Source organism: Schistocerca americana, chromosome 3, assembly GCF_021461395.2.
Source record: "Schistocerca americana isolate TAMUIC-IGC-003095 chromosome 3, iqSchAmer2.1, whole genome shotgun sequence".
NCBI lineage: Eukaryota > Metazoa > Arthropoda > Insecta > Orthoptera > Acrididae > Schistocerca > Schistocerca americana.
In genome coordinates, this window is record NC_060121.1 from 126,343,183 (window position 1) to 126,369,534 (window position 26,352).

Consider the following 26,352-nt stretch of genomic DNA (forward strand, 5'->3'; position numbering starts at 1 on the left):
TTTGAGCCAAGCTATTTTGTGCACACTGTCATATATCTATATTAGTGCTAGTTCCCACCAGCGGAGTTTCTCAGAACTCTGCAGGTGGGAACTGGTGCTAAAACATGTCCTTAGTGCTGGCCTTAATTTACATTAATTTCTTTGGTCTCAGAATTTCTTCACAGTGACTATTTCTTTCTTCAGTCCCTTTTAGCCTTCTACATCTTTCATTTTCTGATCTGCCTTTTTCACCGTCTCCCTCCCACCTCTTATCACATACAATATATGTAGCTTTTTGCTCTTATTAACTCGTGCACAATGTTTTAGCACTAATCCCTGTCTTGCCTATTATCCTGTCTTCCACTTTTAAGCTCTCAGGTTTTTAGGTCTCATCCGGTGCAATCCCCAACAGTCTTCCCTTCTCATCCCATCTGGTAAGTCTCCCCTGACCCATGGTTCTGGTGACTTTTCTGAACTCTACCCCTTTTTTAAATATCATTGGTCCTTTTCCTTCACTGCTCTTCCTTCCCCTTCAGTCCTTCTGCCAGAAGGAGCCACTTGCTCCAAAAGTCAGCACACTGTAATACCTTTTATATGTGTGTACTCCTGCCGGTGCTTCATGTGTAGATTTTTTATCTATCCACTTAACTTATATTTAAAAAATAAATTATTTTTGTGGATATCTGTATTAACTTGGTACATAAGTTCATAGTGTTTTTCCATAAGTTTAATAAACACAACAGATACACATAACACCCACTCAAATAATTAATAACACAGTCTCCTTCGCTGTGTACAACAGTCTGTCAAGACTGAGATAAATTTTCAATTCCAAGACAGTAGAAATCACACGATTTTGAGATTAATAACTCGTTGAGTCGAGTTCGGAGCGCATTTTCATCTGGACAGCAAGTTCCTTAAAGATTATTCAATCGAGAGCAGAAAGATGAAAATCTGAGGTCACAAGATCAGGTGAATAAGGTGGAAGCAGAACAACTTCCTGACCCAACTCCTGTATACTGTTTTTTGTCAGTCTAGCAGAATGCAGGTGGACGTTATTGTGGAGTAGCATCAATTTCTCAGTTGTTGACAATAAATGGTAGCAGTGATGGTTGCATCTTGGGGAAGCATCTCGTAGTACACCACGCTGTCGCTGTCCTCCAAATGCATAGCATTATCTTTTGTGGATCCCCACAGGTCTTTGTACAGGGAATTGCTGCTTTGTTTGGGCTCAACCATTCCTTTCTTTTCCTTATGTTTGCATAAAGATTCCATTGCTCATCAACATTACAGTACCGGATAGGAATGGTCAGTGTGTAGAAATGATCGGTGTTGTTGACGAGCCAGTCGAAGATGAGCAAGTGGAGATGCACATCTGGCCACCCACTGGTTTTTGTCATTTGGCGTAGAGTATGTGGTCCTTGTACATCATATTTTTTAACCTTACCCATTGCATAAAAATGTTGTACGATCATGAGATGATCACAATTCATCACATTTGCCAGTTCTCGAATACATTAACATGGATCATTGTGAATGAATGCGGTTAAACGATCATCATCATCATCATCAGTTATCTGCTATATTAGCAGGTCCTTTGCCTCTCCATTTTCTGCGATCCATTGCTTCCTTCTTAAGGCTGCTGTATGTTGTACCGTCCATCATGTCATCCAGTATCTGGAATCTCTTCCTTTCTCGCTTCCTTTTCCCTTCTACATAACCTTCTAAAACTGTTTTTATCAGTCCGTCATTCTTTCTTAATATATGCCCAATCCAATTTCTTTTTCTTCTCTTTATTACATCTAGTAACTGCCTTTTCTCTCCCACTCTTCTCAGTACCTCTTCATTTTTTACTCTGTCCATCCAACTTATTCCTTCCATCTTCCGCCATGTCCAGATCTCAAAAGCCTCCAGCCTTTCTCTGTCTTTTTTCCTCATAGTCCATGTTTCAGCGCCATATAGAAGAACACTCCATACAAGACATTTTATGAGTCTCTTTCTGAGCTCTCTGTCCATACCGCTGCAGAAGATTCTCCTTTTCTTATAAAACGCCTCTTTTGCCATTGCTATCCTTGTTTTAATTTCTGTGGTGCACTTCCAGTCGGTGTCTATCCGGCTTCCAAGATACTTAAAATTTTGCACCTGTTCTAGTTTTTCTCCATTCAGCACAATTTTTAGTTCCTTATTTCCTCCTATTGCCAATACTTTTGTTTTATTTGTGTTAATTTTCATTCCATATTTTTTTCCGTTAGTTGCAATGGTGTCCACCAAATCCTGTAATTCTTTTTCCCCTGTGGCTAGAAGGACCATGTCATCAGCAAATCTCAAGCACCCTACTCTTCTTCCTCCAATTTCTACTCCTTTGCCATCTAATGAGCATTGGTCAATCATATTTTCCAAGTACAGGTTGAAAAGAGTAGGTGATAAACAGCATCCTTGTCTTACTCCTTTCCCTAGTCTGATCCAGTTCGTACTTTCTCCTCTCACTTTAACTGAAACTTTTTGATTAAGGTACAATGAGTTTATAAGTCTTCTGGTTTTCCAGTCCACTCTCTTTTCCCTCATAATAGTCGCCAGCTTGTCCCAAACCACATTGTCAAATGCCTTTTCTAAATCGATGAAGCACATACATAGGTCTCTTCCTTTTTCAATAAACCTTTCTCCTAAGATTCGTAGGAGCCCTATTGCATCTCTGGTGCCCGCATTCCGTCTAAAGCCAAACTGCTCCTCGCCTTTGCTATTTGTGTCATATAGCTCTTTTATATATTCTTCCCATCTCTGGAGGACATCGTCACGATCTTTATACACTACCTCTTCGTCTTTACTCAAAATTTCCATAGTAGCACTTCCTGCTCTGTTTTGTTCCCATGTCATAGTCTTTACTCTGTTGTATAGTAAGTCGTATCTTCCTTTCCTGTCCAGTTCTTCAATTTCGTGACATTCCTCTTTTAGCCATTTTTTCTTAGCCTGCTCTGTTTCTCTTTGCAGTTCGTTATTTAACCTTTGGTATATCTTTCTTGCGTCTTCAGTGTTCTTGTTTTTCAATTTTCTTCTCTCCTCCATCTTGGAAATCATTTCTTGTGTGACCCATGGTTTTTTTGACCTTTTCCCTTTTACATATCCTATATTTTGCTTTCCTGCTTTAATGATTCCTTCTTTCAGCATATTCCAGTACTCGTTGGCATTATCAGGTGCTTCTTTGTCTCGTAATGTGTTTAGAAAGTCCCGAGACAGCATTTCTGTAATTTGTTCTTTGTTGGATCTTGTCTTCTCTAGATCCCATTTCTTCACCATTGTCGCCTCAAAAAAAAAACGATCTTCATCAAACCCTGAATGTCTTCCAGAATGTGGAGAGTTACTAATGTCAAAGTGATCCTCCTTAAAATGAAAACACCATCCTTTTGCTGTGCTCTGTCCAGTGGCATTATCCCCATACATGGCACAAACGTTTGTGGCTGTCTCTGCTGCTGTGACTCCTCTATTGGATTGAAACAGAAAAATTACGGAAATGTTCTTATTTCTCTGCTTGGCACTCAATTTTCTAGTGTCCACAGCTCTATCTCCATATGACAGTTTATTTTTACAAGCCTGTCTTGATCACACAAGTACCATGAACTCACATGTTTAACTTGACGATGATTTACATCAGAATATTTTAATTACCTGAAGATGGCAGTAGCCAAAACCAGTAATAAAGTGTAAGAAACCTGTGTGATCAAGATGGACTTGTAAAAATAAAATGCCAAAAAATGATTGCAGACTCATTTACAGACTTTGTCTTTAATGAATAAATCCATAAGACAGAACAATGATATGGAAACTCAGATAAAAATAGTGAACTGCAAATAAAAAAAAAAAAAAGACAATCAATAAATAAACCCTCAGCAACTGGAATACCAATAAGCAAAACAAAAGCCCTATGAACTTATGCACCAACCTAATACTTTGCATTTTGTGTTGGTCATCTATGTAATCGTAAGTAACACACACACATTACTATATAGTGTAAACTTTCTTCTCTGACAAATCACAGATGGCTCCTGTGATGGGTGAGGAGTTGCTTCTTTACATTTTTCAAAATGAAAAAATCAACCACACTACACAGAATTGACTATTTTACTGTTAGAGATGAGCAAAGCTTGTGGTGGTTGGACACGGTATGCAAGTGGCTCAAAAATCTTCTGACTTATCCCGATTCAGAAATAGGAAGATAAATGATCAATAAAAGTTCAACAAATAGTATATTTTCCTTAAATGATTATGTTATTTGATGAAGTACAATATAAAAAATAAACATTCTGTCTTTTTCCTTTCTGTGCTGCCCATAAGCAGTGTACGTCTTTTTTGAAAAATGATGGTTTCTGTGTAGCAGATGAACCAAAACTTGCTCCTCCCTTCATTGTATTTTAATATTCATCCTTGTTTTAATGAATTACCAAACTTCCATGTAAAATAGCTATTGTTCAACTCTATGTGTATTTTGGTAAACAGAATGAAACTTTACAGTACTGGAGTATATACTAAAATAAATCTTCCTTATAGATTAAAACTTTATGCCACATAGGGATTCTAATCCATATCCTCATATTTTCCAATAAATGCCAATATTAGTTTAACTATCCAAGCATATTTTATATGGTTTAACATAAAGAAAGCTTCAGTCATTCAAAATGAAGCCATAAGTTAGTTGTAATGCAGAGCAGACAGTTAAATTGGTAATAAAATTGTAGACAAAAGGCAAGGGTCTCAGCATGAATTACAGTACATTACAAAGTTTTAATACATCCGAAAAGTTCTGACTGGGAAGCTGCATAGATTCTGTACCTCATCATAAACACTCTTTTAAAAAGGTGAATATCAACCAGTGAATCTTTTCTGTTCTTAAAGGTTGTGGCACTGGTGATACTGGCACAAGTAATGCGACGTGGGGGAACTCCACACAGATTACTCTGGAGGACCTGGATGATGGCAGAGCAGGATTCTCTAGGTAAATAGAAATATTAATGTGCGAAGTATATGTATTGTAATTGTGTGTGAAAATAAAATATTTGTGTTTATACAGTGCCTTTCAGCTTTGCATCGATATTTAGTCTAAAATTACTGCCATTTTGACTCAGTGCAATCTTGTGTGCAGCTGTTACCATGCAGTGGAAAATCACAGTCATAGTGATGCTAAAATACTGTAAAATATAATGCGTAGGCCATTGGAGAATATGGAGAGCAAAATTGAACTAAAAAATATTCCAATGGTTATTTATGTTGGACCGCTCATTATCCTTCCACATTAATTCTGTTTCTATTTCTGGAACATATGATACATGATGTCATTCACCTTATTATTACACATTGATACCAGAGTTAAATTAACAAAAATGTAGGTGGTTTGGCTCGTATTTGCAATCAGGCACAGACAATAATAATTCATGAAATAACAGTTAAGGGAGGTGTAGCTTACCGAACCAGATGTTGTGGAAAGCAAGTGAAAAAGTTGGCAACTAATCATTAGGAAACCAGATTAAAGAGGGATTGGGCTCTCAAGGTTTATGTAGTTATTAAAGATTTCAGGCTGGCAACCACTGGAATAGAGCCAGATCAAAAAATATGATGAAAAATAGAATAAGCAGTAAAACCAGAAACTGCTTGCAGAATGTGTTTTTTTGTTGTGCGGAGACAAAATGGAAGCCTTAAGAAAAAGTCACAGAAGTATAGAAAGACATTCCATAATAGAGGAAATGCTTCAGACAAGGGATATGGTCAGCAAAAGCATCCGCTTCTGACTGCCTGCCATCTGCATAAAATTAAGTCTCTTGAAGAATATCCTGTTGGTATCAGAGCTGCACAATACCATGAATCTTATTAAGGGTGTTGTAGCATGCAAAGACAGTATTCATTTAAATATAGACAACTGCAAGTGGAGTGCAGATGAGAAAGTATTACCGATTCCCAAAATAAAAGTAATGTAAACTAACACAATCTGCAAAGTAAAATTTGTGACCCAAATTTAGAATCATTTCTAATTAAAATGGGGGGTCACGCAAGGTGATGAATTATCTCCATTCATTCTCAGTCTGGTACTAGATAAGCTCCTCAAAACATGAGAGAAAGCGATACCTGGAATACACATGGAAACAAAATGTAAGACTCTATACTTAACAGTGTTCAGAGATCTTTGAAGTTGATTTTCACAAATGTTTTTGAGAATGGTATTACTATATTTACCTGAGTATAAGATGACCCTGAATATAAGACGGCCACCCCTTTCCGTAAAAGACTCTTCAAGAAAAATTTATTTTTAACGTATTCTGATTAATTAACATCACAAACTGTTTTATTGATGTACAGTATTTGCTAAAAAGCTAACGTTATACATATTCTAAACTGTTTTCTTTTCTGCCTCTTTTGCTTACTAGCCCTGTAGTCTGTGGTATCACTATTTTTAATCGTCACCACCATCACCCTAACAGCACAGCTGTGAAATTTGTATCTTTGTTGTCACAAATATTCGGCTGTTTCTTCCGAATGTGTTGCAGTCTCAAGGTTGTGGCTACAGTGGGACCTGAGAACACAGCCATTTTTTTCTGAATACATATTGTAGTTCGCTCCTGTACTGATGTGAGAATGTTCCAATATCTCTTGCTTCCAAGCATATCACCTGCCCGCTGTTCTGTCATTGGCTGTGTAGAACCAGATGACACACATCCTTTCATTCCTGTTGTACGTCAAGGTGAGCATCGACAACATTACAGTGAAAAACACATAAGTACAGCCCTGTCTAGACTTTTACTGACTCCTGCAGAAAGGAATACTGTTGTTGAGTATTTTTCCAATTTTAAAGGCAGTTCGATTCCGACTACAAGTGAATTCAGGCAAACTGCAGTTTAAATGTGGTAGATGTTCATAAAATGCCAAAATACATGGTATAGATTTCCATAGTTGGCAACACAATGAAATTTGCTGCTCGCATACCGTTCTCCTCCATCCGATCAACCTAGCTCTCAGCCATGCTGGTGTACTTTGTCCCCTTCCAAACCTTCCGTAGAGCTGAGCTTGAGTCACTATGAAAACCAGACTGCAATATCTTCTGATGTGCAGGTCATATGTAACAACACCAACTAATACATAAATAAAGGAGTACAGTTATGATTCAGCCCCATTCGTGAGCTTTCACGAACTAGTGGTGTATGTTGGTAGTATTTCCATAATGGATCTTGCTGCTGTTTAATTTATTATCGCAGTAACAGTTACATTCAGCTTAATATGATTTACTTCTTTGTTAGACATTTCATTCTGTATTAACTTTCCTTATTGTTTCAACTGAATGTCTGGCACTCATGTTCTAAATCTGATTAAAAGATGGTAATGTTTTACTGGGTATTCTAATAGGTGAACAGTGACTGAAATTTCTTGTTTGCAGTCCACTTAGTAATTCATTACAGTCTCTCATAACCAAATAAAATAGTGGTCTGGGTCCGAATCAACTAATGTTTTATCAGGGACAACATTTCCATTTTTGAGTGTTACCTTTACTTAAAAAGTGACATTAATGTTTGTATGTGGTATCCATTAATGTACGAGAATGTTTATTGCAAACCTGTTCAAGTACAACAAAAGTCTGTTAGATGATAGAATTTAATGCTATTTTTGCTTGTGTTTCATAAAATTACCAAATTTTAATCAGAGCAGTAGGCTGTTGTAGTGGCTAGTCCATAGTTTCTCATGTGTCTCTTGCACTAGTGCCACATGAGTCAGTGTTCTAGCAATGTCAGTACTGTATCAAGCTTTCTGGCATATTAGGAAATCTCGAACCTGTTGGAATGCGAGTATCGTTTGCCGAGCCCTGCCCTTCCGAATTCTTCAAAGTAAATCTGCACACGACCTCTGTAGCCAAAGCTATAAATGTGAGACTACACATGTATACTCCACAAAACACCTTAGCACCAATAGTTTAATCTGCAAATATAAGATGACCCTGTATTTTTCGAATGATGAATTTGGCTGAAAACCACGTCTTACAGTCGGTTGAATACAGTATACTGCTTTATGAAATTGTTGTAGGGCACTGACCTTCAAATCATACAAGAAAGAAGAAAATCAAAAAGGGCAGATCAGATTTTAAGGTCCCTGTTGTGACTCGCCGAACTTTCAAAGTGCCGCCGCGCAGTTATGTGCGTCCTCTACATGCGGCACTGTCTGCCAGCCATGCAGCAGCAGCAGCAGCAGCAGCAGCGCCACCTAAGCGGCCAGCCAGCCAGTGCCCACTAGACTCGGACTCAGTTCTGATTTGACTGTTAAAGTGTACACACGTCTTACTTTGTTTACTTGATCTGTGACTTACATGTATTGTGTCGTCCTTGAAATATATTTGTTCAACTGGACATTATAACAATTGGCGACGAGGTAGTGAATTTTTCTTTTTCATCGCTGATCCACAGGTTTCCACGGCTACCTTAGAGCACCTATTGCAAGGTCTCATAGAACAGCAAACGCTTCTCAGAAATGTGATTCGTGATTTCGTCGTGGCATCAAATGCGGGGGATCTCTCATCGTTCTCTCTCCCTCCTTTTCCTCCTTATGACGAGACGGTGGAAGACTGGTCTGATTACGAAAAACGTCTTTGACAGCACTTCTTGGCATTTCATGTTGCGGACGACCAAACATGTAAGTCTCTGTTCCTTTCATGGATTTAACCTCAAATGTATCGGTTGTTGTCACAATTGGCTCCTTTGAAAGATCCTACATCTTTGTCCTTTGCTGAATTGTGCTCACTTCTGTCCGTATATTTTCAAAAGCATACGAATGTGGTAGCCTCTCGTGTTGCCTTTTATCGTTGTCAAAAACAGCCACATCAATCCTATCGCGCTTGGGCTGCTGAACTTCACGGCCTCAGTCAAAAGTGTCAATTTGTTACTGACGTTCACAAATAATCCTACGCCGATTCCATGGTACGGGATGCTATTATCCGGTCGGTGCCCGACAAAGAAGTTAGGCAACGTGCCCTTCAGTTGGCAAATCTGACTCTAGATGAAGTCTTATCCATCACTCAGTCTTTTCAAATTTCTCACGCTACTGGAGCGCAAATAGAGGCAGGGGGTGACGTCGGGGACGTATAACCTCTGTGCGCTGTTGACGAAGCGTGCGGTGTGTCCTCGCCAGCCGACGTGGCTGCAGTACGCTCCCAAGCGCAGCCTCGGCCTAACCATAAACAAACCTCTAAGAAACTGCAGCAAACCCCATGGCAACTTCCCTCATGTCTGCGGTGTTTTACGAAACATTCACGAGATGATTGTCCACAACTTTGGGCCGTGTGTCACAAATGCAAAAAAAAGGGTCATGTGTCATCCGTTTGCAAATCAGACGTATCTTCAGTTGGGTTCTCCAATCCTGTCACCTGTCACTAGGCAATTACGGACTTACAATAAACAAGAAGATTTCTCTCTTGGGACAATTTGATGCTGACGTATCTTACAAATCTGTCATTCACACTGTTCCCATATTTGTGGTCGACCATAGTAACGTGGAGAATCTTTTTGGTTTCGATGCCTTTTGCGTTTTTGGGTTCTCCATAGATGACTCTGTCAATATCGTCTCTGATGCTATTCCTTATGCTCAATTGGATTCCTTGTCGATGACATTTTCGTCCCTTTTTTCTCCTGAGTTAGGCTGTGCAAACGACTTTGAAGCTCATATCACACAGAAAGTCACTGCTTGGCTTAAGTTTTTACGGGCTTGGCCCATTCCTGTGGCCCTTCGTGATCGGGTCAAACGGGAGCTGGATCATCTCACTGCTTCAAGGGTCTTGCTTCCTGTCACTTCCAGTGAGTGGTCCTCTTCTGTTGTTGTCGTTGCTAAGCCCAATGGTGATATTCATTTCTGTAACGATTTCAAAGCCACTGTAAATGCTCAATGCCTCATCGACACTTATCCTATGCCTCGACCTGAAGAATTGTTCACTAAACTTGCTGGAGGCCAGTATTTTTCTAAACTTGACCTGTCAGAAGCTTATCAACAACTTTCTCTCAACGCTGCTTCCCCCCGCAGTTTCTGGTCCTTAACACGCCTTTCGGCCTCTATCAATACCAACGATTGCCATTCAGAGTTTCCAGTGCCACTGCTCTCTTTCAGCGATTCTTGGAACAATTATTGCTCACTGTCCCTGGGTGTATAAATTACATGGACGGCATTGTTGTCACTGGCTCCACCACTGAAGAACATCTTCAGAATCTCCGCACACTTTTTAATGTCTTACAGACTGCTGGTCTTAAGTGTAATCCTCAGAAATGAAAATTTTTTTCAGGCTTCTATCACGTACTTGGGGTCTCAACTCTCTCGGGATGGTATTCATCCACTTTAGCAAACTGTCGCTGCGATCGATGCCCTTCCTCACCCTATATCTGTTAAGGAACTGCAGGCCTTCTTGGGGAAAATAGCATACTATCACAGGTTTTTACCGTCTGCTGCTTCGGTGGCTCAGCCATTGCATCGCCTGTTGCATAAAAACATGCTTTTTCACTGGTCTGCGTCATGTGATGCGTCTTTCCAGAGATTGAAGACTATGCTAAAACAGGCCCCGTGCCTGGCTACTTATCAACCTGGCCAATATCTTGTTCTTGCCACAGATGACTCTCAATACGGGGTTGGTGCAGTCCTTGTGTACCGTTTTTCTGACGGTTCTGAACAACCCATTGCTTATGCCTTCAAAACGCTCACGGATGCCCAACGAAAGTATTCTCAAATTGAAAAAGAAGCTTTGGCCATTATTTATGCTCTTCATAAGTTTGGTGTTTTTCTCTGTAGATCCAAATTTCATCTTTTTACGGATCACAAACCACTTGTTTCCTTGTTTCATCCATCAACGTCACTTCCCGACAAGGCTGCACACCACCTCCAGTGTTGGGCTCTTTACTTGTCTCGTTTCAATTATGAGATTCATTTCCGGCTGACAGCTCACTATGTGAATGCTGATGCACTGTCTCGCCTTTCCATGGGTCCTGATCTGGCATTCGATAGGGACGAACTTTTGTGTTTCCACCTGGATGTTGCCGAGCAGCGGATTGTGCATGGGTTTCCCATCACCAGGGACCGGCTGGCGGCTGCTATGGGTTCTGATCCTACCCTTTCCCGGGTTTTATGCTGTATTCAGAAGGGTTGGCCAGATCGTCCGCCCGCTAAGAATTCTGATCCATTGCGGAACTACTACACTTTGCATTACAGCCTCACAGCTAGGGATGGTGTTATCCTCCTTTCCACTGACAATGCTTCGCCGCGTGTTGTGGTACTTGCGTCTTTGCGTGCTTCGGTCTTGCACCTCCTTCACAAAGGGCACTGGGGTGTCTCTTGCACCAAACCTCTGGCGTGCCGTCATGTGTACTGGCCCGGCATCAACTCTGAAATTGCACACATGGTCGCTGCCTGCAGCCCTTGTGCATCACAGGCTGCTGTCCGGAAGTCATCTTTGTCACCGTGGCCTTCACCTGAGAAGCCCTGGAAGTGTATTCATGCTAACTTCACGGGACCTTTTTTAGGTACTTATTGGCTTCTCATTATTGACGCCTACTCTAACTTTCTTTTCATTGTCTGTTGCACGCCGCCTACCACCGCGGCAACCACCAATGCTCTCGCCCGCATTTTCTCTTTCGAAGGCCTTCCCTCTACTCTTGTTACTGATAGTGGTCGACAATTTGCCTCTTCCGATTTTGGGGATTTTTGTGCCCGTCACAGCGTCATGCACATCACGGCCCCTCTGTTCCATCCACAGTCAAACGGTGAGGCTGAACATCTGGTCCGCACAATTAAGGCTCAGATGAGGAAACTTCTGACTTCTTCTGCTGCTGATGATGCGCTTCTCCAATTTCTGGCTTCTTACCGTTTCACCCCCATGGGTGACCACAGCCCGGCTGAGCTCTTACATGGCCGACAGCCCCACACGCTATTTCATCTTCTGCGGCCTTCCACCTCATGGCCGCGGGTGCCTTCGTTTGGCCGGCTCACCGCCGGCAACCTTGTATGGGTACGGGGATATGGCAGGCGGCCAAAATGGAGTCCTGGCCACATCTTACAACACCGTGGCCGACACCTGTATGAAATACAGATGGACACGGGTGTTGCAGTGCGTCATTCGGACCAGCTTTGGCCTCATGTGCCGGCAACGCCTGTTCCGGATTCTGCTACACCACCTTCGGCTCTACCTCACGCTCAGGATCCTGGAATCTCTCATTACTCACAATATAGTCCTCCCACCATCATCTCGGTGCCAGCACAAGAACTGACTCCAACAGGAGACGTGCCCATGCAGGAACCAGATGACCACCATCTGTCAGAACAACTGTACTCGCCTCCTTCTTCTACGGATGCAGACACATCACCCATGTCTCCTGTTGTAACAACCCGACTTGCCACAATGGGCAGATTGGTGCACGGGCCCCCAGCAAATGCGACCCCCATGTCTCTTGTCGACCCATTATCATCGGGTACGGGAAGTCCGTATGGGAAGTCTCCTCCTCGAGACTTTACGGCCAGTCAAACAACACCTATGGACGTTAGCAATCTACAGGCCACCTCCATCAAGACATGTGCAAAAACTTCAAACGGGGGAAAAGTGTGACTCGCCGATCTTTCAAAGTGCCGCCACGCAGTTTCATGCGTCCTCTACATATGGCGCTGCCTGCCAGCCATGCAGCAGCAGTGCCACCTAAGCGGCCAGCCAGCCAGCGGCCGCTAGACTTGGACTCAGTTATGATTTGACTGTTAAAGTGTACACACGTCTTACTTTGTTTACTTGATCTGTGACTTAAATGTATTGTGTCGTCCTTGAAATATATTTATTCAACTTGACGTTATAACAGTCCCTTTGTCAGTCAGAATGATTGGTTTCCTGTATATCTTGCTGTCTACAACTGAACCCCATTTCCAAAAGTGTCTTGTCATAACCAAGTTTTCAGCCACAGATTAATCCAAATACTTGTGGTGTGTAGACTGTCTTTTTTATATCTGCCATATCTGAATACTTATATTGAAACTTAGCTAGCACACTTGCAAATCAGTGAAACCTCTTTACTCATTAGAAGCCTGGAACAAAAAACATAGCTGTAATTCAGCTCATATGATTGATGTGCAACAGCTGGCACTTATTCTGTCAGTCTGTCTGTAAAAATGTAATATGATAAGACAGTTGAACTTGATAGGAAATTATAATGTCCGTTTGCAGTAACTCATCTGTGCAGTATGACTGTGACAGCAGCAGTTGTATGAGTTTCTGTCAGATATATTTCAAATGCTCTCAGTCAATGCATGGCAGCATTGAGTTTTTGTTACTAGATTGTAAAAGTCTCATCACATCTCTGTGCATTTTTGCTGCTAGTTTCACTCATTATGTTCATAAAATAAATGTGCCATTCTCGAGAAACAAAGCATAGAACAATACTGAAATACAACTACATTATCAGCTGCAATTATTGTCCAAAGGTAAATGTGGTAACCAACACCTAAAAGATCTGAGTGTTTTGATTACAGCGAACAAGCAGATGGCTCATTCTCTGATTGGCTGTCAGTGTGGTACCTGTAAACAATTAGCTGCCATTTGCTTTCTTATTCTGATTTAGGTTGACATCACAATTTACTCACAGGAGATACATTTATTTTAACTGCAGTTCAATAATTGTTTACTTGGTGTGCACAACATTTTAGAAACCTTGTAGGATCTACTGTGATCTTTCAAGCTTTTGTGGCGTTATGAAATTATTGGTTTCCCACCTGGGATCCTACTGTTTCAGGTATTGTTATTTAATTTTTAATAACCTCCCCCTATTTCGTAGTGTGTGTGTGTGTGTGTGTGTGTGTGTGTGTGTGTGTGTTTGTTTGTTTGTTTTCTTTGTTCTTGAATTGTTATTAAATCTTTTGCATTTTTATTTCACTTTACCTGTATTCTTGTTGCATATTTTTATTTATTTGCAGTGATGATAACCTGTGTGAAGAAAACAATGACATCCCCTCAGTTTCTTCCCAGCGTAATGCAAGACTCAGTTGCAGTGGCAGTAATCGCAAAGATATATTAGAGCATAACACATCTTCTTCAAACAGGTATGTAGAGCACACAAAAATTTACCAGACAGTATATTAGTCATCCTCTTAATCCTTTTGCTGCTACAGATGTGCTCTCTGCATTCTGTGCTGAGGGCGGCTTGTATTATGGCTGTACTGCTCGCCCAATGCTGGGAAAAATTTGATCTTCGCCCATCTTACAGGGAGATATCTTCACATGATAAAGGACTGAATTTCTTTTCATTATATGCCGTAGTTACTGTGCTCCATCAAATTCAGTAAATCACCACGCAAAGTTTTTAAAGATTTTGCAGAGGTAAAAATGTATTGTGTAAACTTTATGTATAGGTTGAGCCAAAAAGATCTTTACAATTTTGGAATGATTAGAAATTTATTGAGGTAACTTACGGAATTGGTAGATGTGTCATTTTGTAGCAAACAATATCAAGTTTGATTTACATAGTGCATCAGTACTCCATTCTGCCACTAGGAGTGCTAGTGTAGTGCACAGTTAAAATGGCTACTTTCACTGGTATTGTGTATCTGGATATGCTTGAAAACTTTTTAATGCCACAGATTGATGGATAACCGAGATGAGATGGTTTACTATCAGCGATACAGTGCAGCACCTGATTTCCTCATGGAAATTTGAAGTTTCTTTGATAATCCCTTTCCAGGCCAGTGGATTGGCCGTGAAACCAAACAATTTAGTTGACCTGAAAATTCGAATATATACTGCCGTTGCACAAGTTACGCATGATTTGCTGCAAAGAGTGTGAGAAGAAATTGATTACCGGTGGCATCATAAATGGTAGTCACATCAAGCCAAAATGTGAAACTTCAAGTTGTTTGCTACAAAATGACACATCTACCAATTCTATAAGTTATCTCAATAAATTTCTATATCACTCCAAAGTTTTAAAGTCCGTTTTGACCCACCCTTTACATTGCAGCGAATGAAATGTAGATAAAATATGGAAATTTTATTTGAAATTGAAAGCAGGACGGTATCTTATTTCGTTCTTGAGTTATTGGGTTTTATATCTAATTGGCAGTTGTGCACAACATGCCCATTCACGTCCTTGTGCATTGCGAATCGTGGTCATAACAATTATCACATCTCATAAATGATTCAAGATATCAAAATGAGGTTTTTGGGAAATGATAACATAATGGGGCACATATGTTGTATGATAAATACTCATAGCTTTTTAAATCACTGAGCTATGGCAGTACCTTGTCCACAGCAGTGAGAGGTGGATGGCTCAAGACACATACAGACGTCCATAGCACTGCAGAAAAACCCAACCAGTGCACCTGTACACATCCACAGCACCAGGTAAACAGTGTAACAGGATGTGTATACACACCCACAACAGTGAAAGGGTTAAAAGAGCATGCTGTTCGCTTTGGAGCACTGCGGATTTTTTTTAAATTTATTTATTTATCTTTATTCATCCAAGGATGATCTTACAGTGATATTAGGTTTGTCAAAGTAATAAAGTGCGATTCAATAGAACAAAATATACAAAACACAGCATACATAACATGCTGAATGAGGATGGGACAGGTAGTCTGTGAGCATAGAACAGGTGGTTGGGGGTGGCCTTGATTGAGGAACCATTCTGGCACTTGCCTTAGTGACCTAGAGAGACCACAGAAAACCCAAGTCAGGATGGCTAAATAGAACAACTCCATCCTCCCGAATGTGAGGTTAGCATCTTAACAGCTGCACTGCCTCATTCGGTAGGTCCCCATTGTATAATGTTACTTGGTTTACACAGAATTTGTTTCAGCTGACTTGTAATGTAAAACATAGTTTCATTTTTCATTGCTGCACACATTAAGGACATCCACTGACACTCCGGACTGTGGAGATGCTGCTGTGCTCCCTTGCACCAACTCCAGATGCTGTTCTTGCACATTGAACTAAGCTCCTCTGTCCACATGAAAAACTGAGTCAGCGAACCTTATTATCATGGATATGATGGTGAACTGCTATGAGGTGGTCACAAAACGTTGCCCACTACTGATGTACGTCCTGACAGTGAAATTATATGTACACGTCAGTCGAGTGTATGGAATCAGTGGAATCAGCAGTAAGATGGATTGACATGGAGGTGTCATGAAACGGCAAAATGGAGCTAATGTGTGTAGACATGGCCTTGGCCAAACCATGAAGGAAGTTGCTCAATTTGTTGGTGTGTCAGTATGGACTGTCTAATACGTCTACAAGGAATGGTGTACCACTCACAGCCAAGTAATGGTAAAAACATTCTAACTAACGGGCCTGGAGGTGAGTGCCATGTCTTGTCAGTGACAAATGGTTACAATCCTGACTGGAACTGCTGCCACCCTTGAAGGTCAATCTCAGCCATTTGCCAAGTGAACAGTAGGGAGGCAGTTGCGTGCTGTAGGTATTGGGGTCTGGGTACCTAGCAGAAGGCCGTTGCTCACAGCACCACATAAAGTTGCGTGTCTTGGGCCAAAAACTACACAGATTGGGCAGTAGCTGACTGGAGATATGCAGTGTGGTTCAACGAGTCAGTTCTTTGTAAATGACGCAAGGTGTCAAGTGCACCAAAGACCCAGTGAGAGTTTTAACTCACTGTGTGTGGAGGATGTAGTTCATGCAGGAGGTGGGGGGATGTAGTTCATGCCGGAGGTGGCACTGTGATGTTTTGAAAGTGTCTGCATCGTCGTGATGAATTAGCTGTGGATGCTCCTGTGTTCCAAGATGGTAACAATGAAGTCCACAGGGATGCATGTGTATGATTGTAGTTTGTCAAACATCCAGCCTTCCTATTGCACCTCGACTGGCCCGTTAAATCGCCCAATCTTAATCCCTGTGGAAATGTCCAGGCCTATTTTGAACAGTCGGAGAAATGAAATGCAGCAGTCAACATCTCCACAATTTGGCTGCTCTGTGGGATCTAATCATCAATGGCTGCCTTCAGCCGTACACGGAATACCTGAAGAAACTTGTAAACTCTCTTCCTTGCTGAATTAAGGCCATTATCAATGTTAGAGATGGTGGTTTGTGGGTGTGGTATATTAGCATTATGTCACCTGGGGTGAATAATTTTTTGTTAAGTGTGCTTATTATTAGTTATCTGATCAGTTTTTTTATACATTGTTGTGCCTTGTAATTGCATATTTTAATTCTTGTAGCTAAATGGTTGGCATTGCTTCCTTTGGTATGGAAGGGCCTATGTTTCATCCCTGGTGCCTCATCAGGCTTTTTCCTGAGGTAGGGAGGTCTGGTACAAGGTCCACCCAACCTTTGTGAGTCCAAATGAGGAGCAGCTTGAATAAAGAAGCAGCGGCATCATCAGAATTCATCTACTGTCAGTAACTACTGGAGGGATTAGCAACATGCTGATCACATGCCCCCCCCCCCCCAAATCATAGATCACACCTCATACTGTCTTGTAGGTAGCAGTCGGCCATTCAGAGCAGACCTAAAGCCTAATCCATGAGTGATTTTTACCGTTTTTCTGTAATCCTTGGATAAAATGTTAGATATTGAATTTAGTTGACAACAGGAGAATATATAAAAATGAAGCAGGTAAAAGGGAATATGAAAAGATAAATTCTGTGGTTCACAACATGTGAACAGGCTTCTGCCCTGACTACATGCAGAATGCAGCCTTTTATCTACTACAACACGAACAGAAAGAAGAGGAGGAAGAGGAAGGTCGTAGTCATCACATTGCTCACTGCTGCCTTTTAACCCCATGAAATATTCCCAGTACTCAATTTGATAGGAGGCTAAATGGACTTGGGACCACTCTAGAGGTACTAGAATTAGGAAAACTCCCCCCTCCTACTCAATATTGAACCCAGGACCTCCAGTACTGGAATTTACTGCTCTACATCCTGGACCACCACAGCAACAAAAGGGAATATAGACAACAAAAAACAAGATTGATGGGAATTACAAAATAGATAGGAGAGAAATGGGATTCTGTAGAAGAATATGTAACTATGGGAATGGTAGTCACTGCGTGTAGGCAAATTAAAGAAACCTTTGAAAAAGAGAGAAGCAAGGCCTTAGATGGCAAGACAGTACTAAACAAAGATGGGAAGGGTGAAAAGTAAAATGAATATATAGGAAGGCTGTGCAAAGAAAAGATACTCCAATACAGTATTATGAAAATGAAGGGGAGAATACTTGGAGATCAGCTGGGGGATGTGATACTGCAAGAACATCCTTTCCCCCAAAGCGATGGACTGTCGTCGTGTAGAAAATGCGAGGACGGCGATGGAGGCCGAAGGGTGGGTGCTGTGCTGGACTGGAAGCTGTGGCTGCAGGGGATGTCAAGCTTCCGATCATACTCCACCATCCGGCCTTCACTCTGGCAGAAACATCCTCCGGAAAATGACCAGAATGGTATGCATCCACCTCCAGAGGCCAATAACCATATGTGGAAAGCATTGGCAGCTGCGGTGTGGGCGGGTCCAGCTCCATCGGTAGGATGAGAGGAGGTGGAGGAGGTGAAGGCTCTGTCTCTATAGGGTCATCCCATGGCGTCGTGATGACACCTTCTAGTGGCTGCTGTGGCCGCACTGTCCTCGGGATTCATGAATCTGGGGGAAGAGACACAGAAGGATCGCTGTGCACATGACAGCGGTGAAGTTGATTGTGATGTCAACACTGCAAGCCATTTGGACCTGTAATGAGATACATGCAAGCAACAAGTCGATGGATGAGCTCGCCTTGTGCCCACTGTCTGCTGCCACTAAAAACCCTGTAAAAGACATCATCATGCAGCACGAAGTGATACTTTTGTCCTTCCTTCGGTGCCAGATGCTGAGGAAGGTGGAGCAGTGTCCATTGGTGGCGGCCATGAAGCAGTTCTGCCGGGGATGGTCCATCTCGTGGGTGAGAACAATAGGAGATGTGGAAACAGTTGCAATGCTTGATCCCTGGTGTGTGCAGAGCAAAGTTTGGCCATCTGCTGCTCGAAGGTTCTAACAAAACGTTCTGCTTCACCGTTTGACTGTGGATGGAACAGTGCACTAGTTAGATGCTGTATGCCCTGCGTTCACAGAATGCTTCGAATTCATTTGACATGAACTGAGAGCCGTTGTCTGACACTATGATTTCAGGTAAATCTTAGAGGTAAAAAATATAGGACAACATCTGAATTGTACTACATGACGTTGTCGAGTTCATTGGCACAGCAAAAGGAAACTTGCTGTATGAGTAGCCACAATCAACCGACGAGTGATTCAAACAGGTCCTGCAAAGTCTGTGTGCACATGTTGCCATGGTGATTGCGACTTCGGCCAGGCAGAGAATTTTTGTGGCAGATTAGACTGATTTTTCCTACATGTGTGACACTGCGACATCATCTCTTCCATTTAGGTGTCTATACCCTGCCAAGTACAGTGTTGACATGCTAACTATTTCATACGAACAGTCCCCCAGTGTCCTTGGTGAAGTAACTGCCACACTTCTTTTTGCAAAGCTTTAGGAATCAACACACGTGACTGTCCACTGTCATTTTGAATAAGAATCACTCCTTTCTGTGTAGCGAGGCTGTGTCAACATGAAAAGTATCGGTGCACCACAGAGTTCTTTATGCTGTGCAAGGAACAAGGCCAAGATGTGCAAATGTCTGTTAGCAAAATGTTCAGATCTGAATCAGCTTCCGTTGCCTGTGCAATTTTCCTTTAGCGGAAAAGATTGAATCAGTTCAGAATCTCGACCATCGATGTGACAACAGGATGCAGCAGAAGTGTCAAAGTCTGTATCAGGGCAAATTGAAAGACGTGAAAGTGCGTCTGTGTTACCCTGTTGAGCTGTCAGGCGATACACAATCTCGTACTGGTACTGAGACAACAACAAAGCCCATCTTTGCAATTTTTGGGCAGTTCATGTAGGAACCGGTTTCATCGGTTGAAACAAGGACTGCAGAGACTTATGATCTGTTACTAAATAGAATTTTCTGCCATACAAAGAGTAGTGGAATTTGATGACACCATACACAATAGCCAAAGCCTCTTTCTCAGTTTGTGAATAGTTACACTGAGCTTTGGACAACACTTTTGATGTGAAGCAACAGGCCTGTCTTTATTGCCAGTTCTGGGCAGAAGCACTGTATCAATTCTTTAAGAGGAAGCATCAATTTGCAGTACAATTGGTCTGTGAGGGTCAAAGTGATATAAGCATCGATCACTGTGCAATGCATCTTTAAGTTTTTGAGAAGCTACTTGCCTTTTATCTGTCCAAACAAAGGGGACATTCTTGTGACATAAGCGATGTGATTTGTGCAGCATTCAGTATGAACCGAATATAATAGTCCATTTTCCCTAAGACTGACAGCATTTCTGTGATATTGCAAGGAACTGACATATCTCGTATGGCTAACAAATGTGACTGAAGTGGATGTACACCTTGACTGTTTGTGACATGAGCAAGATACTGCAACTCAGGTTTAAAAAAATCACATTTGTCTAGTCTTCACTTTAGTCCTGCATCAGATAACACACAAAACAAAGCAATCAGATTTGTAATATGATCTTCAGGTGTACGACCTGCTACGGAAATATCGTCCAAATAGTTTGAAGAGTTTGGCACTTGAGCATTCAGCTGTTTCAAATACCGTTGGAAAATGGCGAGTGCAGAGACACTGCCAAAAGGCAAATGCAAATATTTAACAAGCCCAAATGAGTATTTACTACACACACTTTTTGAGATTCTTCATCAAGCGGTATTTGAAGATACACATCGCACAAATCAATTTTTTGAAAAGTAGCGACCGGTGCCTAATCTGTCAATGAGATCCTCTGGGTGTGTCAGTGGGTAAGTGTCAGCCACAGTTTGTGGGTTGGCTGTAGACTTAAAGTCAACACAGGCGAATGTGACCGGAGGGTTTGGGGAGCAAATTCATTGGGCTTGCCCATTGACTAGCTTGTATGGCCGCAATAGCTGTGCTATCTTGCAATTCTTTAAGTACATTTTCGGAGAATAGGAATGTCTTGTCCATTATAAGCCATCAGTTGCCGTCTAGTTTTAGATAGGCATGGGGAGCCTAACAGTTCATGTGTGTGACGATTTAGCAATGTGACAGAGGCACTCATGTCCAACCGAAATTTTACACGTTTCCCCACAAAGAAGCAAATGAACAAAAAGTTTGATGGAATGGTGTGTATCACTGGAGAAATTTTTTCCATGCCAGTTTCGCAAATGCCTGTTGCAGACTTTGAATATACTGCATTAATGACATTGGGCTTGTGACTAGATTTTTGTGAGTGGTCCAAATTCTTAGTTTGTTCCATTGCAGACATACAGATTATACATATCCTTTCTTGCCACGAATGTAACACTGAGCTTGTTGGAAGGGGCAGTTTTGGCGTTCGTGCCTTGAATAGCACTGAGGGCAAGACTTAATTCTGTTCGCCTGTGTAGCGAGCTGCTTACGCGAAGTGGAGCATTGTTTACTCAGCTTGGCAAGCGCGTGCTGCCACTACCAAATGGGATGGTCGCAAACAAGGGACTCAGGTCAACAAAGTGCTGGCTGCTCAAATTTATCATCTGACAGAGCACCTGAATCGTACTGATCTAATATTTACACTACCTGCTGAGGTGATGGATTGGACTGTTTCAAAATCTATTCTCTAAGTTTGACATGAGGTACATCGTACATGATCGCATCACGCAACATAACATCTGAAGAACGTTTGAATTTGCATTTCCTTGTCATACCGTGCAAATCTGTTACCCACTCACGATAAGTTTGCTGTGACCGCTTTTTGCAATTAAAGGATTGATACCTAGCTGCTACCACATTTATTTGTTTGTCATAATAGTTAGAATTTACAACCTGATTATATGAAAGTTCACTTGGAGTAGCATTAGGATGTAACTTCTGGATAAGTTTGAACACTGCACTGCCTACCATGGACAAGAGATAGGGAAGTTTCACAGTACCTGGTATGTTATGAGCTTCAAACTATTGCAACCACTCGAGCCATTCCTCTTCTTTTTCATGAAACTGGTGAAAAGTTGGTATAGCTGCTGTAGGTTTTGCTTGTTCCATCAGGTACGCAATGTTGGCCAGTAGCTGCTCCACCGTGTTGAGCAGTGTAGATATTTGAGTCTGGAACTGAAACATCTGCATTAGATGTGTTGCATCTAACGCTGGCAGCTGTGGCGCCTGAACAGGGGTGGGATAGGTGGGATGGGCATGTTGGAAGAGACAAATGCAAGAAACAGACAAGGCAAGCAAGGAAAAAACTACAAAAGCAGAGAAAATTTCTGTATCGCCCACCTGAAAACACTGCTTAGCAAAAACCTGATAAGAGACTGTTAAAGAATGTAAACACCCATGAAAAGTAAGGACAAGAGTGAATTAAGGCACCAGCAAAATACAAAACAAATTTCAGTGGCCACCAGGCACTGGGTTCTTCTTATAACTCGTCGCCAAATGTCGTATCCTGCCCACTCGTCTAATATAGGCTGCGTAGGAAGCTGTTTTCTCAGATAGCTAGACAACATTTCAAGCAAATCTTATTAATGGAGTTTATTACAGCAAGTTAAATTGACAATCTTAACTTTGCGTTTTCACAAACAGGTGTTGCAAGCAATTGGCGACATGCAAATAATCAATGTCCTTTGGCATATACAATTTCAGTGCAAGCGAAACACAACAGTTCATTATTGCCGGCTAAAGCATTTGGATGATAGTTGGTCTTCTAGTGCGGCTGCGGTTAGGCGGAGTGGCACTTATGTTCTCTTTGTATTGGGGCTGCTCCTGTTGTGGTGTCGCACATACTATTGACTGACGTCATCTCACAGCCCTCTGTAGTGTAATGTTCCAGGCCGACATGCCGGTGCTTGATGTTATGCCGGAACAGAAGCGATAAAATAAAAGGAACAAACAACGTGCAAATATGAGACAGGGTCATAGCCTTTCACCAGTGTTATTCAATCTTTCGTTAAGGACAAGCAGCAAAGGAAACCAATTTGGGAAAGGAAATGAAGTCCAGGGAGAATACATAAAAATTCTTAGGTTTTCCTATGGCATTACAGTTCTGTCAGACAGTAAAGGACTTGGAAGATCAATTAAACAGAATGGGTTGAAAAGATGTTATAAAATGAACAGTGACACAAGTAACACAAGGTAATGGAGAACATAAAAACTGAATCAGGTGATATGGAGAAATCTAGGTTAGGGAATGACACACCAAAAATAATGGAAGAATTTGTCTGTTTGGGTATCAAAATAACTGACTTTGGCTGAAGTGGAAACTGTATAAAATGTTGACCAGCAATAGCAAGAAAAGAATTTCTGAAAGTATTTGTCTGGGGTGTAGCATTGCATGGAAGGAAACCATGGACAGTAAGCTGTACAGATAAAAAGAAAATTGCGCTGTTTTGAACATGGTGCTACAAAAGAATGCTGCAGCTTAAATGGATAGACTGGATGATTATTGAAGAGTCACTGAATTGAATTGGGGAGAAAGTCATTTATGACACATCTTGAGTAGAAAAAGTAGTTTTACAGGGCACATACTTTAGGTATCAAGAAACAATTACTTTGATGCTGGAGGAAAGTATGTTGGGTAATAACTGAAAAGATAGAACAAGGTTTGGACTACAGTAAAAAGATTCAAGTGAATGTATGTTGCAGTAGTTATGAATAGATGAAGAGACTTGCATAGGACAGAATACCATGGAGAGCTGTATCAAAGCCGTTTTGGTCTGAAGACCACAACAACATCAACAACAACATGTAACAAGTGGCTGCGTGACGCATTCCACATCACAAAATTTATATGCAAATCTTATATATAAAAGTTGTAAATTAACTAACTGCTATTTTGTATCTTTCTAGGGATGCTGTAGATATGTCTTTGGATTCAAGTATGCCTGGATCTGCTGCTCGTCCAAGTTCACAGAATATCTGGAGGAAAATCTCTTCTGGTAAGAATATGTATTTCCCTTTTTCATTCCTATTTTTGATATTATAGGAAAGTGTACAATAGTGTTTTGGGGCAGAAATAATAAATTTGAATGTAATCCTTTTGGGTATTATGCTGGATTGTAAAGTATAACTGAATAAGAGTTACTGTAATCGTCAGAAAGCAATGTTGCTATGATGTGAAAGTAGATGTGATGTAGATATAAGAAGGTAGACACTTTATTTGTTTACTGAGTCGAGAAAATAAAAAAGTTAGTGTTTTATTTTATTTTATGTATTTCTTTATTTATTTTGCAGCAACCTGCCTACTGCAGCATGTTCTGTGATTTGCCAAATAAATGGTTTCACCATTTCATTTGCCATCAGTCTTCTGACTCATTTGATGCATCTCACCATGAGCTTCTCCCCTGTGCCGACCTCTAGATCTCAGAATATCACTTAAAATCATCATCCTTGATTCTTTGTTGGATATATTCCAATTTGTCTTCCACTATACTTTTTGTCCCCTGAACACAGACCAGAAAAATTATCGTCTCAGTGTTTCTAACATTGTATCTGGCTCAGGGTGCCATTTTCTCACAGTGGGGGAATAGTATCATTAGCCTGATCCTGAAGCCAGGAAAGGACCCTTCTTCCATTGATAGCTGCCACCTAACCAGCCTTACTTATGTGCTATGTAAATTACTCAAGAGGATGGTGGTATGTTGACTGTGCTGGGTCCTCAAGTTGTTATTGTCTTTTATGTACCTACCAGTGTGCTTCCTGGAAAGACCAGTCTGCAGCAGAGCACCTGGTCAGATTAGAAATGATAATACTGCTAACCTTTGCTAAAGACCTCTACATCTTTGACCTACATCACATGGTACTGTGTTATCTTGATCACAATCCATGGCTGGGGAATTCGTGACACTTTGCTGATATTTATCAACTATTTCCTGTTACAACAATCATTCATAGTTAGTCAGAATACATCTCAGCTCCACCCAAATGCAGTGTTATGTGCTGAGAGTCACCCTTCTCCTTATAGCTATTTCTGGACTTACATAATATGTGGGACCAATGGTCACTCCTGCCCTCTATGTAAATGACTTTTGCATTTGGTACAGCTCTCAGTCCTTGGTGGTGACCAAATGTCAGCTCCAAGGATCCTTGTCTTTCGTGCACACCCATGGCTTTCATTTTTCTTCCGCAAAAAATGGGTCACCCACTTTTGTCATCCTCCCATGACCTACCCAGATCTAGAACTTTTCCTAGGAATCCAGTGTCTCAAAGTAGTGTATATTTCCGCTTTCTGGGCATATTCTTTGATAATAAATTGATGTGGCTGTCCCACATCAGCCATTTCAAATTAAGTTGCATGCAGAAACTGAATGCACTCCAATTTCTAGTCATACCTCTTGTGGTACGGATCAGTCCACTCTGTTGCATTTCTGCAGGACTATATAATTGAAGTTATATACATATGAGGGGGATATGAGTCACAATCTGCAGGATACAGTCAAAGGCAAGTAATTGAAATGTTTAATTTTGTGTTGCTTGTACTGCAGACATCACAGCCTTTGAGATGTGGATGTTGATGAGGATGGAGAAGATAAATTGGACAGAAAGAATTAAGAATGAAGAAGTATTAAGACTGGTCAGTGAGAAAAGACAAATATTACAGGCAATTTTAAAGAGAAAAGGTGTGGTTAGGACATTGCCTAAGTAATAGTCAGTGCTTACTGAAGACACCTTGGAACAAATGGTGAAAAGAAAAAGAAAAGAGGAAGCAAAAGATAGAGGTTGATAGATGAGGCGAAAGTGCAAAACAGCTATGTAATGACTAAAAGAAGAACAGAAGTCGGAAATTAATGGAGAGCCCATGTTATAGAGATATCTGCCTAATGGGCAGAACACTGAAATAAAAGTACTGCAATGTACTGAAGACAGACAATTGATGTTCATATTTTATGTAGTGCCATTTCTGAAATAAATTAGAAAATTTGCTGATGTACATTAGCTACCTACAGCTGGTGAATGAAAACATGGAAACACAAAAAACATAACACATTACCATGCCCAATTTGGTGCAGCAAGTCCTTTGCCATTCAAAACAGTTTCCAGTCTTCTTGGAATGGATAAATACAGATCCTGTATGATTTTCAAGGGAATCATGTACCATTTGTCCCACAAAATAGTGGCAAGTTGACGTAACCATGATTGAGGTGGATAGCGATCATGCCCCCATCTCTCAAAAGTAGACCATGAAGGCTCAATTATATTGAAATCTGGTGACTGTTGGCCAGGGGAGATGTGATACTTCATCCTGGTACTCAAAACCAGTCCTGGACAATGAGAGCTGTGTGAACAGGGGCCCTCTTCGAACACAGCCTCACCATTGAGGAACAAACATTGTACCGTAGGA

At 41.2% G+C, this 26,352-nt stretch overlaps 1 protein-coding gene across 4 annotated transcripts in view; it reads left to right on the plus strand.

The window, feature by feature from the left end:
* The window catches only part of LOC124605781 (pericentriolar material 1 protein-like), a 378,792-nt gene that overhangs the window by 111,505 nt on the left and 240,935 nt on the right, over positions 1-26,352 (plus strand). For all 4 annotated transcript variants that reach the window (XM_047137665.1, XM_047137667.1, XM_047137666.1 and 1 more), the window contains 3 exons: positions 4,867-4,966; positions 13,930-14,055; positions 23,862-23,950. In XM_047137665.1, coding sequence (XP_046993621.1) covers positions 4,867-4,966; positions 13,930-14,055; positions 23,862-23,950 — 315 coding nt within the window. The remainder of the gene's footprint in view (positions 1-4,866; positions 4,967-13,929; positions 14,056-23,861; positions 23,951-26,352) is intronic.